At 46.3% G+C, this 14,771-nt stretch overlaps 1 protein-coding gene and 1 long non-coding RNA gene across 4 annotated transcripts in view; one reads left to right on the forward strand and one right to left on the reverse strand.

The window, feature by feature from the left end:
• Positions 1–1,626: 1,626 nt before the first annotated feature.
• LOC117795306 overlaps positions 1,627–14,771 on the reverse strand; it is a 24,522-nt gene continuing 11,377 nt past the window's right edge. The window contains exons 2-4 of one of the 3 annotated variants that reach the window (XR_004619278.1): positions 13,764–13,823; positions 7,483–7,573; positions 1,627–2,199 (exon numbers count right to left, since the gene is read on the reverse strand). This is a non-coding gene — a long non-coding RNA (uncharacterized LOC117795306). Of the gene's footprint in view, positions 2,200–7,482; positions 7,688–13,763; positions 14,085–14,771 lie in introns of those variants that run through there. The other 2 variants (XR_004619279.1, XR_004619277.1) reach the window with 2 other exon arrangements.
• On the forward strand, positions 5,657–5,960 carry LOC100474009 (ubiquitin). Its single transcript, XM_034639662.1, is given in 2 exon segments — positions 5,657–5,677; positions 5,679–5,960. Coding segments are annotated over 2 exon segments (234 nt in total). The 3' UTR covers positions 5,892–5,960.

Here is a 14,771-nt window from a genome sequence, read left to right on the forward strand (position 1 = left end):
GAGAGAGAGAGAGAGAAAGAGAGAGGATCTCGAGCCGACTCCATGCTGATTGTACAGCCCGCTTTGGGGCTTGATTCCAGGACCCCTGGATCACAGCCTGAGCCAAGATCAAGAGTCCAGCAGAGGGAGAGGGGCTCTCTCTCAGGACCCTGGGATCATGACCTGAGCCAGAGGCAGACGCTTAACCTACTGAGCCACCCAGGTGCCCCCTTCCCCAGAGAGCTTTTTTAAATGGGCACAGAGGGTCAGGTTTGCAAGATGAAAGAATTCTGGAGATGGGTGGTGGTGACGGTTGCACGACAATATGAATATTGAAGGGTAGCAGGATATGAAAGCACCAAATATACCACTTTGATATTACTTTGAGCTGAAATTACTTGAAAAATAGCAGATAGGGCAAGAGGCTGTCTGTGAACTCTCCTTACGTCCTAAACGCAGATCCTTCCAATGGGCTTAGCCATTGTAGACCCCCTCTCCGGAGTTTCACCAACCAAGGAACAAGACGGGAGACTAGAAGTAATGCTGTAGGAAAGACGTTAGGGTTCAAAGCCAACGGCCAAGAATGAATTTTTGAGACATCTTTGGTGCAAAAAGGTGATTTTATTCAAGCACAGGGACAGGACCAGTGAGAAGAAAGAGCTGCACTGGGGTCATGAGGAGTGACCCATTGTATACTTTCAAGCTGGGAGGGGGTTAAGGACAGCATAAGTCTCTAAGGAATTTGGAAGCAAGGTTTCCAGGACCTTGAGGGGGCTAGCTAGTGTAGGGAAAATGTCATTTATTACTGTTTAATAAAACCTGAGTCATGAGACCCCTCAGATGTATCTCAGTGGGCCATATGCTTGGTGGATGACTGCCAACATGTATCTTGGGGGCTTAGAGATAAAGGAAATTTCTAAAGGAATTTTTATATGTTAAAGTAGACTCCCAGCATCCTGGGGGTTGGGCTAGGATTGTCCTTTGCCCTCAGCAAAGTATTAACATCGAGGCTGTTGAGTCCCTAGAGGAAGGTCACTCTGCCTGTTTCAAGGACTCGTCAATGGGCTGTAGGTAGTAATGAAATTTACTAATTTTTCTTCTGCCTTTGTTTCCCATGTCAGTAAGACACTAAACTGTCACAAACTATCCTACCTTCCATCTATTCTATTCATCTTCGCTAAAAACCATTTACTCCTCACTGAAAGGCCTATATCCCCCTTCTCTTTCCCTATTAAGATGGTCTTTAAGCCTAAATTCTAAAACCACCTCTGAGTTATTCATTTTCCTCTGAGTATTTCCCATGTTTACATGAACTATACATGTTCATAAACTTCTGGGCTTTTCCCTCCCCCCTCTCTTGTTAATCTGTCTTTCATTACAGGGGTCTCAGGTAAGAACTGAGGGTAAAGGGAAAATTATCCCCCTCCCCCCACAGTATACCTAACACGACTGAACTGTAGGCTTAAAAAAGGTTAAGATGGTAAATTTTGTTATGCGTATATTGTGCCATAACTTAAAAACAACGAATTAAGAACAAAACCAATCCCCTGTAGACTAACTTCTCAATCTTCCTGAGGGAGGCAAATTTGGGGACTGGAACTGAAGTCTGATTTTCTGCCTGGTGGNCCCTGAGGGAGGCAAATTTGGGGACTGGAACTGAAGTCTGATTTGCTGCCTGGTGGGGGATGAAACCGGTTATCTGGTTATTTTTACACTGGAGCAGCCTGGGCCCTGCTACACAACGCAAATGCACGCGTGTAAACAGGAAAAAGAAGAGTCCTTTGGGCTTTCTTTGCCCCCTAAGCTGCAGATACCTTTGACTACCTTTTATGGTTATATAACCAATGACAAAGCAAGGCAAACGTTTCCCAGCCAGCTCTTGATTTCACTCTTTCTCTTGGCGGGGGCGGGGGGGGGAATGTTTGCAGATCATTGGCTCTTGGACTTTCTCATGATGCTGAGTTAAGTCCCATACATGGCTGTGACCTTCAGGGGAACCAAATTCTTTAGGGAAGGAAGAAAGGCAGGCCGACAAACAGGAACCACTCCACCAGCCCCCCCCCACCCCCACAGCAGCCCGACACCCAGGCCCTTTGTGAGCTCAGCCCATCACGTGCTCACTCCTGCCCGCCAATCCCGCCCTGTTGCTGGGCCTCTGTCACTCTTCCATTGGTGCTGGCTCTGAGGCAGTCTCTTCTGGGGCGCTTGCAAAGGCCGGATCTGTGGGTGGAAGGAACTGAAAATGGATCCAGTGACTCACCCTGCATCTCGCACATTCTAGCACGTTACATTCTAGGTCAGGGGATTTTAGGTTTCAGGGACGTGACTTGATACCCAGTTCCTGGGTCCAAGTGGGACATGTAGGTTTTGGGAGGCTTTCTCAGCAAATAGAAAAGCAGTTGTAACGAGAACAACAAAATTCCTCTGTAGGGCTGGGTTTCTCAACCTCCTTGGCATTACCGACATTTGGGGCGGGGTGATTGTGTCGTCTGGGACGTGCAACAGCATCTCAGGCCTCTATTACCAAATGCCAATGATACTTCCTCACCCATCACAGCTGGGACAACCAAAAATGGTCTCCAGACATTGCCAAAGTCCACTGAGGGGCCAGGTCACTCCTTGGTTGAGAATCACTGCTCTAGAGAAACACCACCGGCCACTTGTCTCAGTTTCTTTTCCCCTCCCTGTCACCTTAGCGCTCTCTGACAAATGTTTATTTCTATTTGCTCTCACACAATCCACTGTGGGACTTACGGAATGCAGGGGTGTTTCAGAGCATTTTTTCTTTTCCCTGTTGGGGACAACATCAGTGTTCTCAGCTCATAAGAATGTTGTTTTCTCCTTGGAGATAACCCTGGACCCACTTCCCACCCTCTGAGCCTTTCTTCTTCCTCCTTCCTCCTCTCCCTCCCCTGCCTCTGAAATCAGGCCTGTTTTTCTCTGTACCTTTTGGACTCTGGAAAAAGCTATGTCACAAAGCTCGTGACTCAGCCTTTAAATAACATGAATCATGAGGCTGGCAGCAAAAGCCACAGCCAAAAGTGGGCAGGGTGTGGTACGAAGCTAAGCCTGGTCACCTTAGAAAGAACCTCGGCGTTCTGGTTCTCTGAAACTTCTGCCTGAAGAAATCTGGGGAGAAGTTCCCCTATGAAGAACCTCTGTGTTTTGTTCCTTTAAAACTTCTTTCCAGAAATAACCTTCACAAAAATCTGGATTGGCAGTTATTGGGGTCTCCAAATAACCTGAAAAATGACATTTTGTTTTTATTATTCATTTAAATCTCCCAGTAACAAATTCATTCTCTTTGAAAAATGTTAAGAATTGCACAGACTAAAGTCTATTTTGAAACTTCCTCAGACCTTTTTTCAAAAATACCTACATACACGGATCACCAAAGAAAATACATGGCAGTTTTGTTTTGATTCACATTTTAAGAAAGTTTAAATAATACAATGTTCATAATTTAAAACCAGAATGAGTCTTTTTTTAATGGCAGAACATTTTTTTAGGCAATTTTCCTTCTTTTTTTTTTTTCTTTGAAGGCTTTGAGGATGGAAATTAAAATATCTTCCCCGCCCCCTATATTGTAGAAATGGGAATATTTCTAGAAGAGTCCAGAAGGGGCAGTGGCTGGGGAATTGAGGATGTGAGGGAAACTTTTCACCGTAAACTTCCAAAAACCTCTTAACTTCTCACCATATTCGTATATTTTATCTTTCTTATATTCATATAGTTTAAAAATACTTTAAAAAGATGTTGAAGAAATGACCCTTAGAAATCACAAAATGGGTGGTGGTTAAAACGGAAAATATCTGGCCGGCAATCGTTTTCTCTTCTTTTATTCAACTGGAACTTTGCCGTAGAATTAAATTTTATATTTGGGATATTAAATTGTGCCCCCCCCCAACAAACGTACAGGATGGGGATTCAATTAGTGTGTTTGAAACCTCAGGTCTAACTAGGTTGGACTACTGAGCTCCACCGAATATCGACAGGAATGAAGAGGGGACGCCTCCGTGTTGTATTCAAGTACAGTCTTCTTGAACCCAATTTGGCGCAGATGAAACAGGAAGGCCAAAGAACAATCTAGAAAGTTCGCTCGGCTTCCAGATGCCCCTCGAGTAGGCGGACAAAGCCTTTGGGGTTCCTGCTCCCCTTTTCAGACTTCGGCGTGGCCTGCCCACTTGCACTCCCCAGAGGGGCGCCGGGGTCTCGCTCCCCCACTCCCCGAGCGCAGGCTGGATACCCAGGCCTGCCCGCGTCCGACCCCTGCGCCGCGATCTTNCCCCCCCTCTTTCTCGCCCCCCACTCGGAGCCGAGAGCGGGGGAGCTGAGAGGCTCAGAGCACAGCCGGGTCTCGGCCGCCTCCCCTCTCTCCGGAAGGCTTTAATTTGCACACTTGCTTGCCACTGCGCAGCGAGCCCCTAACCCCGCCGCCGCGGCCGGGTGGGTCTCGGGCAGAGTCGGCCTCCGAAGCCCCCGCCCCCGCCCCCGCCCCCGAGGTCGAGCGCCGGCCAAGTCCGCGGACGTAGCACTCAACGAACGCGTTGATCCCTCCGCGCGGGAGACGAGGACAGCGGCCCCTTCCTCACTAGATTCAGCCCTACAGCCCATCCTTGATAGGTAAACATTTCAGGGGGTCTCTTAGATGTTTTGGGGGGGCACTAGTTATCTCTCCAAAGGGCCTGAAGTGTGAGAAAAGTAGTCCCTTCTCGGCGTTTCTGCGGAGGGATCCATTGGAGCGGGGCTACCGAATGCTATATAAGGAGGCGCCGGGTGTGGCGCAGGCAGTTCCGAGGAGGCCGGGAGTTCAGTTTTCCTTCCTTTGCGTGTGCTGCTGTCACAGCCTCTTGGTGAGGAGTGGGCCGCTATGCTGGCCCGGGGGTCTTGTGGTCGAGTGGCTGCAGGGGAGGCGGGAGGCTGTACCAGCGGGACAGCGCTGGAGGGTTTTAGTCGCCCGGGGCGCGGGAGCGGGAGTTCTCTGAGGAGGGGGGACGCAGCAAAATGGCGGCCGCTTCGGATCCCTGGCTGGGAGAAGCCGGGCTGCGAGGCGGGCTGTGAGGTTGGAGAGAGAAGCCTGGGAGGGGGGATGGTTGTGAGTGGATGACAGCGCGACGGGCCCGTGAGGCTTTTACGGGGCTTATCGCGCAGTGTGAGTGGGGGGAAGCCGACGTGTGTTCCGCGGCCGCGCTGGCGCCAAGCTCCGCGTCTCGTCGCAACGAGTGGGCACTAAGTGCGGGTGCCACTCAGCGTCCTGCGCCCATTCTAGGGGACGGGACGACTCCCTCGCCCCGTCGGTCACGTGATGTCACCCCTTTGTCGGCTCACAATCCGGGGTGGGGCTTCCTGGTCCTATGTATGAAGCTGACTTTGGTCAGTCGCGGGACACAAGGGTTAGGCCCGGGGCAGACATCAGTGAGGTGGGAGGGGAAGAAAAGTGAGGCCCGCGTCTTCACTTGACCGGTATCCGTGTTTTTCTCTCCTTGTAGGGGTCTGAAAGTTGGCTTTGGAGCTTATTTGAGCTTAGGGAGCCTGTCCTATTTTTTCCGGTTAGCTTTCTTAGGTGAGGCTTCTTTGAGTCCTGGGCAAACGCGCAATACGATCAGTAACTTAGCGGTAGGATCCTGTGAGTTGTCTGCTACACTCCTGGGTTCTTTGTTTTTTTTTGTGACAGACAATGCAGATCTTCGTGAAGACCTTTGACCGGTAAGACCATCACCCTGGAGGTGGAGCCCAGCGACACCATCGAGAATGTCAAGGCGAAGATCCAGGACAAGGAGGGCATCCCCCCGGACCAGCAGAGGTTGATCTTTGCCGGGAAACAGCTGGAAGATGGGCGCACCCTGTCTGACTACAACATCCAGAAGGAATCCACTCTGCACTTGGTCCTGCGCTTGAGGGGAGGGGTCTAAGTTCCCCCTTTCAAGCTGCTGACAAAATACATTGCACTTTTCTTTCAATAAAGTTGTTGCATTCCCAAATAGTGTGAGTTTTTATGGGGAGAGGTGCTCTCTTTCGTTTGGATGGGGTTTGAGGGGGTCAGGGTTTTCAGTCTATCAAGTGATTTTAGTAACCAGAAGGTCTTAAAAAATTCAGAGGTTGCAGTTAGGATTCTCCGTATGTAGCTTACATGTAGGTGTACTCGTAAACCTACTGATTTTTGGGGGCACCTGGGTGGCTCAGTCGTTAAGCGTCTTGTCTTCAGCTCAGGGTGTGATCCTGGCGTTATGGGATCGAGCCCCACATCAGGCTCCTCCACTGGAAGCCTGCTGCTTCCTCTCCCACTCCCCCTGCTTGTGTTCCCTCTCTCTCTCTGGCTGTCTCTCTGTCAAATAAAAAAACCTTGAAAAATGAAAATAAATAAACCTACTGATTTTAAAAATACTGAAGTTGAGGTTGGTTTGTGAGGTAACAGTGGGAAAGTTTCTGGGCTGCCAGCAGGAGGGAGATACTACAAAGAGGGTGGGGGTGGTGAAATCTACAGAAGAACCCGGTTTAATGCATAGGTCTATTGAAATTTGAACTGCACAGAAAGCCGTTTTACCAGGTATTTTAAAAAGAATGGCAAATAATGTATATAAAAAGTGTGTCTGGCATTATGCTCAGAAGTTTAGGAATCAGTGGTTATTTAGATAATGACGATTGTTAATAGAAATGTAAGTTGTCAAGATGATCCTTAATTTCCTAAGACTACAGATGAAGGATTTGTATATAACAATTGGTGGGAGAGGCGACTGTCTCTGTCTTTACTTGGGAAAGTTTATAGTAGCTTTTACCCCATCAGATGCTGCTCGTGAGGAATTCTTTGTCAACTACAAGCAAAGGTGGAAGTCCAGGGAAGCTGGTTGAATGTAAGGAGTCGCCACCTGGTGGTAGGTACCCCAGACATCAAAACCATTAAGGGACTGTGCCCAGGGCAAAGCACCGCTGTTGTCCCCTTCCCCAGTTTTAGGGTATCCATGTGCAACCTCAGGTGTGCAGCAAACTTTTGTGTTGTCGACCAAAAGTAAAATAGCTTAAGTCCACATCCTTGGCTTTAGGGATCAAACTAGAAAATGCCACTTGAGAAATACGTAAGTCAGGCTAATTGTTGAGGTTTTTCACTTTGTTGATAGTACACAAAATGTGTAGTACACTTAATTTCCAGGAGTCATCCATGTAAGTTGACATACAGGTTAAGAAACAATCTCAGGAACTCCACTAGCTCTTCTGGTCACCACATGAAGGCGACCCGCAAAAAATCTGATGCTTATTGCAAACTCGTTCTAGCATTGGAGGGAAAACCTCAACAGCATCCTGAAGATGACCACTCTGCAGGACAGGTGTGACATGGTTCCTAAATCAGTGATAATGAGTGCTTTTTAAAAGTCTTCCAGGGGTGCCTGGCTGACTCTGAAGTCTGCAACTCTTGACATCAGGTTTGTGAGTTTGAGCCCCATGTTGGGTGTAGGCATAACTTAAAAAATACAAAGTGTTCCAAGTACAAGAGGTTCGGTGACTCACAGTTTTGCGAATGTTGGGCTGGATCATGTTGTTCTAGCCGAATTTCTCTTACGGTGGAGACCCTGAGTTCCTCGCGCAGAGCTAGAGGGACCTTGGCATTGGAGCACAAGAGCGTCAGCACCGTCAAATAAAACTGTCAGCCTGGTGGGGATGCTCAGTTGGGAATTCCCTGAAGAACACTTGGTTCTTTGAAGTCAAGTGCTGCCTGTCCAGTTTAACGAAAGGAATTGCTAATTACAAGTGTAAATAGAAAAGTTCTGAAAAACAATTATAAACACGTTAAAATTGATGTAGAGAGTTCATGTAAGTTTACTCCCAGGAAGAAACAAGTTTGGAATATATTTGCTGCTTATTTTAATTACAACATATATACAGTGTGTGTGTGTGTGTGTGTGTGTGTGATAAAGTCCACCTAAGTTCATAATTTCCCAGGGTTAACTCTTTTCCTGGTGATAACTACTTTTAAGGTTTGGTGCTTTTTTGGACTTTAACCCTATATTATGTAATAAATACACCATAGTTACTTGTGTACATACATTTGTATATACACATGTACATGTAACATGGGACCATTGGCCATACAGGGTTTCTCAGCTTTTTTAAGGCTAATTATGGACATCTTTTCATGTCACCATATCTAGATCTACCTCCTCCTTTTTAGCACTCTTGCTATTCCATTCTACGGCTGCCCTATGATTTGTGTGCACCAACATTTGTTTCCAGGTGTTTGTTGTTATACTGCTGCTGCAAAGTACATCCTTAAGCACAGCTCTTTTGTATAATAATATTTTGAAAAGTATGGCATAAATATGAGATTTCTATGTAATGTTCTTAGGGATAATTAAAGATAATCCTCTTTAGGACTTATTTTTATAATTATTTGTCCCATGATACTTTTCTATTTTTAATTTTTTGAGTAGGTAATACTTCATGTGTTTTGGATACATAGAAAGTTTAAAGTAAGGGCGCCTGGGTGGCTCAGTCCATTAAGCGTCTGACTTGTGATTTCAGCTCAAGTCATGATCTCAGGGTTGTGGAATGGAACCCCATGTCAGGCTCCCTGCCCACTGGGGAGTCTGCTTGAGTTTCTCTCCCTCTGTTCCTCCCCTTGCTTGCACTCTCTCAGGTAAATCTTTAGGGGCACCTGCATGGCCCATTCGGCTGAGTGCCTTCGGCTCAGGTCATGAACTCAGGTCCTGGGATCCAGCTCTGTGTCTGGCTCCCTGCTCAGCGGGGAGTCTGCTGCTCCCTCTCCCTCAGCCCCTTCCCCAACTTGTGCATGCTCTCTCTCTTAGTTAAATAAAAACATTAAAAAAAATCTTTAAAAGTTTAAAATAGTATATAACGTCCTCCATGCTGTCTTCCATCCACCCAGTTCTCCAGCCCCATTCCCCCTCAACGTACTTTAAGAGTTTATGCGTATGCAAACAACCAGTATTTATATCCTCTCTTACAAAAGGTAGCATACTGTTTGCAGCCTGTCCTGTACCTTGCTTTTTCACTTTACATCTTTTATAGTTTTGACAAGAGTTCTAATATCTCTTCATCTTGCATAAAGGAAAGTACCTCATGTCATTTTCTCAAGAATAAAACTACCAAGCCAACACAATCCCTTGTGAAGCATTTACAGGCCCCTCCAACACAGGAACCATAGAGATACAGTGATGAATAAGAAGCATTTCTGTTATTAAGGGGTCTTCAGTCAATTAAAAGAACAGATACTAGACTTGTTCAGTTTCACGGAGTGACTTAAACCTCGAAGCACCCTGAAGTTTGGTTTCGCACATGAATCAGTGCTATGAGAGGGTTCACTTACATAGATGAGTCTTGAATAAACTAGAAAAGCAGGTAGCTTGCATTTATTTAAAACAGTGTACCTTTTTATATTTTGTCTGAAAACACAACAAAACTCTCGCCAAGTTATAAATATGGCCCTCACAGAGGTATATTGTTAAAGCTTGGCAAGTGCCATTTAGTAAAGGATTAGCCGCGTCGGTGTGTAGTGCTCATTTCTGCCGGAAAAGCGAGCTCCTAGGACAGGTTTTGGTTTAGTCATGAGGCCTGCAGCGCCCCCAAGCGGTTGTGGTTGACCAAGCAAATTATGCTTTTTTTTTTTTTTTAATTTATTCGAGAGAGATAGAGACAGCCAGCGAGAGAGGGAACACAGGCAGGGGGAGTGGGAGAGGAAGAAGCAGGCTCCTAGCAGAGGTGCCCGATGTGGGGCTCGATCCTAGAACTCCGGGATCACGCCCTGAGCTGAAGGCAGACGCTCAACCGCTGTGCCACCCAGGTGCCCCAAGCAAATTATGCTTTTACCTTTACTCCCTACAGAGGCTTTTTACTATCCCGCTCCCTCTGCCCCAATGCCTTTTACTTTCTCCTTTTCCTTTCAGTGCTGCAGCCACTTCCTGTTGGAATTACTCCCCAACATCTAATGTAGCTATTATCCAATGCAGACCCTCTATTACTGTATCTCATCAGATCTAACCCCTCAAAATGCTGTCTTCCCTGCCTCCCTTATCTGCTGGCCACTTCTTTTCTCCATATGCTCCCTTCCATTTTCCACCTTTTCCCACTCAAGCTGCTCCCTCTTTCTAAAATACCACTACTCCCACCTCAACAAATCAAATCCTGCCCAATGTCAAGACCTAACTCAAAGGTTGCACTAACGAAAGTTTCTTGACTGTCCTGACTGGACATTATCTAAATTCCCGAAATCTCCTAGCTCCTCCTAATTTTTTTTTTAAAGATTTTATTTATTTGCCAGGGAGAAGAGAGAGAGCACAAGCAGGGGGAGCAGCGGGCTCCTCACTGAGCAAGGAGCCCGCAGGACTTGGTCCCAGGACCCTGGGATCATGACCTGAGCTGAAGGCAGACGCTTAATTGACTGAGCCACCCAGGCTTCCCCTACTTTTCCTAATTTTGTGTCAGAGTTCTTTATTCAAATGAGATAGCTCTGTTCCTTTATTTGATAATAACTACACACAGCAGCAGGGATGATCAGATTGAATGGGAGAAGTTTGGGATCCTACTTACAATCAGATGGTTAGGCTTTCTAGGAGGGGAGTCTTTAAGTGGGACCTGAAAGATGAGTGGAGGCAGCTTTGCAAAAGGTGGGGCAGCATAAGGGAGTGCCGGAGCCCGGGCAGTGGCAGCGTTTGGTGTATTTGAGGAACAGAGAGGAGACCAGCATGGCTGGTTATGCCAAGCATAAGCAAGTGCAGAGGTGGGGCTGGCGGGGGGGGGGGCTTTCAACAGATACTAAATACTTGGTCTGGAAGGGGGCCTGGGCATCAGCATTTTTTTAAAAAAGAAACCTCTCCTAGTGGACCTAAAGTGCAGCCAGGGTTGGGAACCACCGTTTGAAAGTATTGCTGTCATTCAATGGGTGAAATACCTTTTAATCAAACTTGTACCAAAGAATTGAGGAAGTTCAAGTATAGTTTTAAAATAATACGTGACTAGCAGTTACTATTGGGGATCCTATTTTTAGCAAATGTAGGTATCCATTTAATTAAAACTTTATTGAGCCCCTACTATATCAGAATGTTTCTGGTAATAGAAAACCAGCTGGCCTAAACAATAGAGAAATACATTATCCTTATTATTTATTTAGTTTCACATTTTTATTTAAATTCTAAAGTTTTTGTTTTAAAGATTTTATTCATTTGAGAGACAGAGCACAAGCAGGGGGAGCAGCAGAGGGAGAGGGAGAAGCAGACTCCGCACTGAGCCGGGAGCCTGATGTGGGGCTCGATTCTAGGACCCCAAGATCATGACACAAACTGAAGGCAGATGCCTAACCGGCTGAGCCACCCAGGTGCCCTAACATTTTTATTTAAATTCTAGTTAGTTAACATATAGGGCAATATTGGTCTCAGGAGTAGAATTCAGGATTCATCACTTACATGCAACACCCAGTGCTCATCATAACAAGTGCCCTCCTTAATGCCCATCCCCCATTTAGCCCATCCCTCCCCCACCTCCCTCCATCAACCTTAAGTTTGTTCTCTGTTAAGAGCCTCATGGTTTGGGGCGCCTGGGTGGCACAGCGGTTAAGCATCTGCCTTTGGCTCAGGGTGTGATCCCAGCGTTATGGGATCGAGCCCCACATCAGGCTCCTCCGCTATGAGCCTGCTTCTTCCTCTCCCACTCCCCCTGCTTGTGTTCCCTCTCTCGCTGGCTGTCTCTATGTCTGTTGAATAAATAAATAAAATATTTAANAATAAATAAAATCTTTTAAAAAAAAAAAGAGTCTCATGGTTTGCCTCCCTCCCTCTCTGTCAGTTTCTTTCCCATAAGTTCATCTGTTTTGTTTCTTTTTTTTAAAATCTGTTTTGTTTCTTAAATTCCACCTATGAGTGAGATCGTATGGTATTTGTCTTTCTCTCACTCATTTCACTTAGCATAATATATTCTAGTTCCATCCATGCCATTGCCAATGGCAAGATTTCATTCTTTTTTGATGGCTGAATAATATTCCATTGTATGTACGTATCACATCTTTTTAAAAAAGATTTTATTTGTATATTTGAGAGAGAGAATGCGAGTGGGGGGAGGAGCAGATGGAGAGGGACAAGCAAACTCTGCTGAGTGCAGAGCTCGACACGGGGTTCCATCCCATGACCCTGAGATCATGACCTGAGCCAAAATTGAGAGTTGGATGCCTCACCAGGTGAGCCACCCAGATGTCCCAATACCACATCTTTATCCATTCATCAGTCAATGGACATTTGGGCTCTTTCCATAGTTTGGCTATACATTATTTTTATAACAAGACACTCAGAGCTAGGGCTCTGGCCTCTTCTGCGTGGTCTTTTTTTGGGGAGGTCATCAGCAAGGTGGCTGAGCAGTTCCAGACATCACATACAGATCCAACCAGAGGCAGAAAAAGTGACATCTTGTTTCTGTGACTCTTNTTGGGGTGAAAAAAAAAAAAAAAAAAAAAACTCTTTCCTGGAAGTCCCCACAGCAGACTTGCCTTCATTGGCCAGAATGGGGCTATGAGCTCATTCATTTTATTGTTATCGAAACTGCTGAATCTATTTTTAAAATTTTTTAGTTGTTCTTACTGCTGTTCTTATAGTTAGAATATAGCTTTTGACAGGAAACAATGGTTAGGACACATTTATCTCTTGGGGATGGTTCTGTGAAGTAGGACATATTTACAAGCTGTCAGATGAATCTTAAAATGTGTTGAAAACCTAAGCTCTGTGGAGTGGAAGGGTGAAGCCCATCAGGCTGGACTATGGCAGGGGAGTGACCAGTTGTAATGTGGGCAGGAGGGATCAGGGAGGTGGCCCCCAGCACCTGTGTGAGCCAGTGCGGAAGGGCCAGCATTTCCTTTAAACCCATATGACGATAGTCCATACTGCATGCGTGTGACTGCTTCTAGGAAGCCCCTCCCTAAGTTCCTTTTGTTTTTTTTTTAAGATTTTATTTATTTATATGACAGAGAGACAGCCAGCGAGAGAGGGAACACAGCAGGGGAGAGGGAGAGGAAGAAGCAGGCTCCCAGCCGAGGAGCCCGATGTGGGGCTCGATCCCAGAACACGCACTGAGCCGAAGGCAGACGCTTAACGACTGTGCTACCCAGGCCGCCCCCCCCCAAGTTCCTAAGGGACGCTTACACTTTCCACAAATCTGTGCTCATAGTCACTTGTCACACAGCCAGCCTGCTGCTCTGGGGCATTCTGCCAGTGACTTCCTGCCGTCTTCTACGCGGCTCTTCTGAGCTGTGATGACTCTCTCTGGGCTGCCTCAGAAACCCAGCTGTTCTTTCTTTCCTTATTATAGTTGAGGGTAGGCTGTTGCTTTTTCCCTTCCCTTCAAGTCAAATGAGGAGATATTATTATTTTTAAATATTTTATTTATTTGACAGAGATAGAGACAGCCAGCGAGAGAGGGAACACAAGCAGGGGGAGTGGGAGAGGAAGAAACAGGCTCACAGCGGAGGAGCCTGATGTGGGGCTCGATCCTGTAACACTGGGATCAGGGCCCTGAGCCGAAGGCAGATGCTTAACGACTGAGCCACCCAGGCGCCCCAGGTGAAGAGGTATTAAAAAGAAATCTCATAGTGGAGAAGTCACAGTTGTATGCTGCAGATATTAATGCTCTGTGGGTGGTTTCCCTCCCCTGGGGCACTCTGAGAGGCCATCCCTCTCTTTGGTCCTGAACTGACATCCTTCTTTGGCCCTGTAAGGGTATTTTTGGCTGTCTGCCAAATCTCGAGTCAAACCCCACCTTCACTGGGGCCAGGTGTAAGGAAAAAAGAGACTTACCTCGCGCTCTGATGACACCATCTAATGTCCACACACATTGAAGATGCAGTCCCACCTACACTGAAAGACAAAGCTGACATTAATTTGCAGGAAAACTAGGTTCTTGCTCTTCAAACTTCATTCCAGAATGGAAGTTTGGCTTTTCCTTTGGGTCGAAACACTCACACAATTGTTTTCTCAAAACAAGAGCTGTTTGCCCCAAATGAAAAATCAGAAAAATATTGAAAGCTTTAAAATAACAGCATTCCTGTGTTTCCGACATCAAGCAAATGTCTGTTCTTCTTCTTTTTAATCAACATATAATGTATTATTTGTTTCGGGGGTACAGGTCTGTGATTCATCAGTCTTACACAATACACAGCACTCACAACATATAACCTCCCAGTGTCCATCACCCAGCCATCCTGTCCCTCCCACCCCCCCTTGGCTCCAGCAACCCTCAGTTTGTTTCCTGAGAGTAAGAGTCTCTTATGCTTTGTCTCCTTCTCTGGTGTCGTCTTGTTTCAGTTTTTCCTCTGTTCCCCTATGATCCTCTGTTTTGTTTCTTAAATTCCACATGGGAGTGAGATCATATGGTATTTGTCTTTCTCTGACTGACTTATTTCACTTAGCATAATACCCTCTGGTTCCATCCATGTTGTTGCAAATGGCAAGATTTCATTTAAAAAAATTTTTTTTAAAGGTTTTATTTATTTATTTGACAGTGAGAGAGGGAACACAAGTAGGGGGAGTGGGAGAGGGAGAAGCAGGCTCCCCGCTGAGCAGGGAGCCCCATGTGGGGCTCGATCCCAGGACCCCGAGCCCATGACCCAAGCCAAAGGCAGATGCCCAATGACTGAGCCACCCAGGCGCCTGAAGATTTCATTTTTTGATGGCTGCATAATATTCCATTGTATATATACCACATCTTCTTTTTTTTTTTTTTTAAAGATTTTATTTATTTATTCGACAGAGATAGAGACAGCCAGCGAGAGAGGGAACACAAGCAGGGGGAGTGGGAGAGGAAGA

This window comes from Ailuropoda melanoleuca, chromosome 12 (assembly GCF_002007445.2).
Source record: "Ailuropoda melanoleuca isolate Jingjing chromosome 12, ASM200744v2, whole genome shotgun sequence".
NCBI lineage: Eukaryota > Metazoa > Chordata > Mammalia > Carnivora > Ursidae > Ailuropoda > Ailuropoda melanoleuca.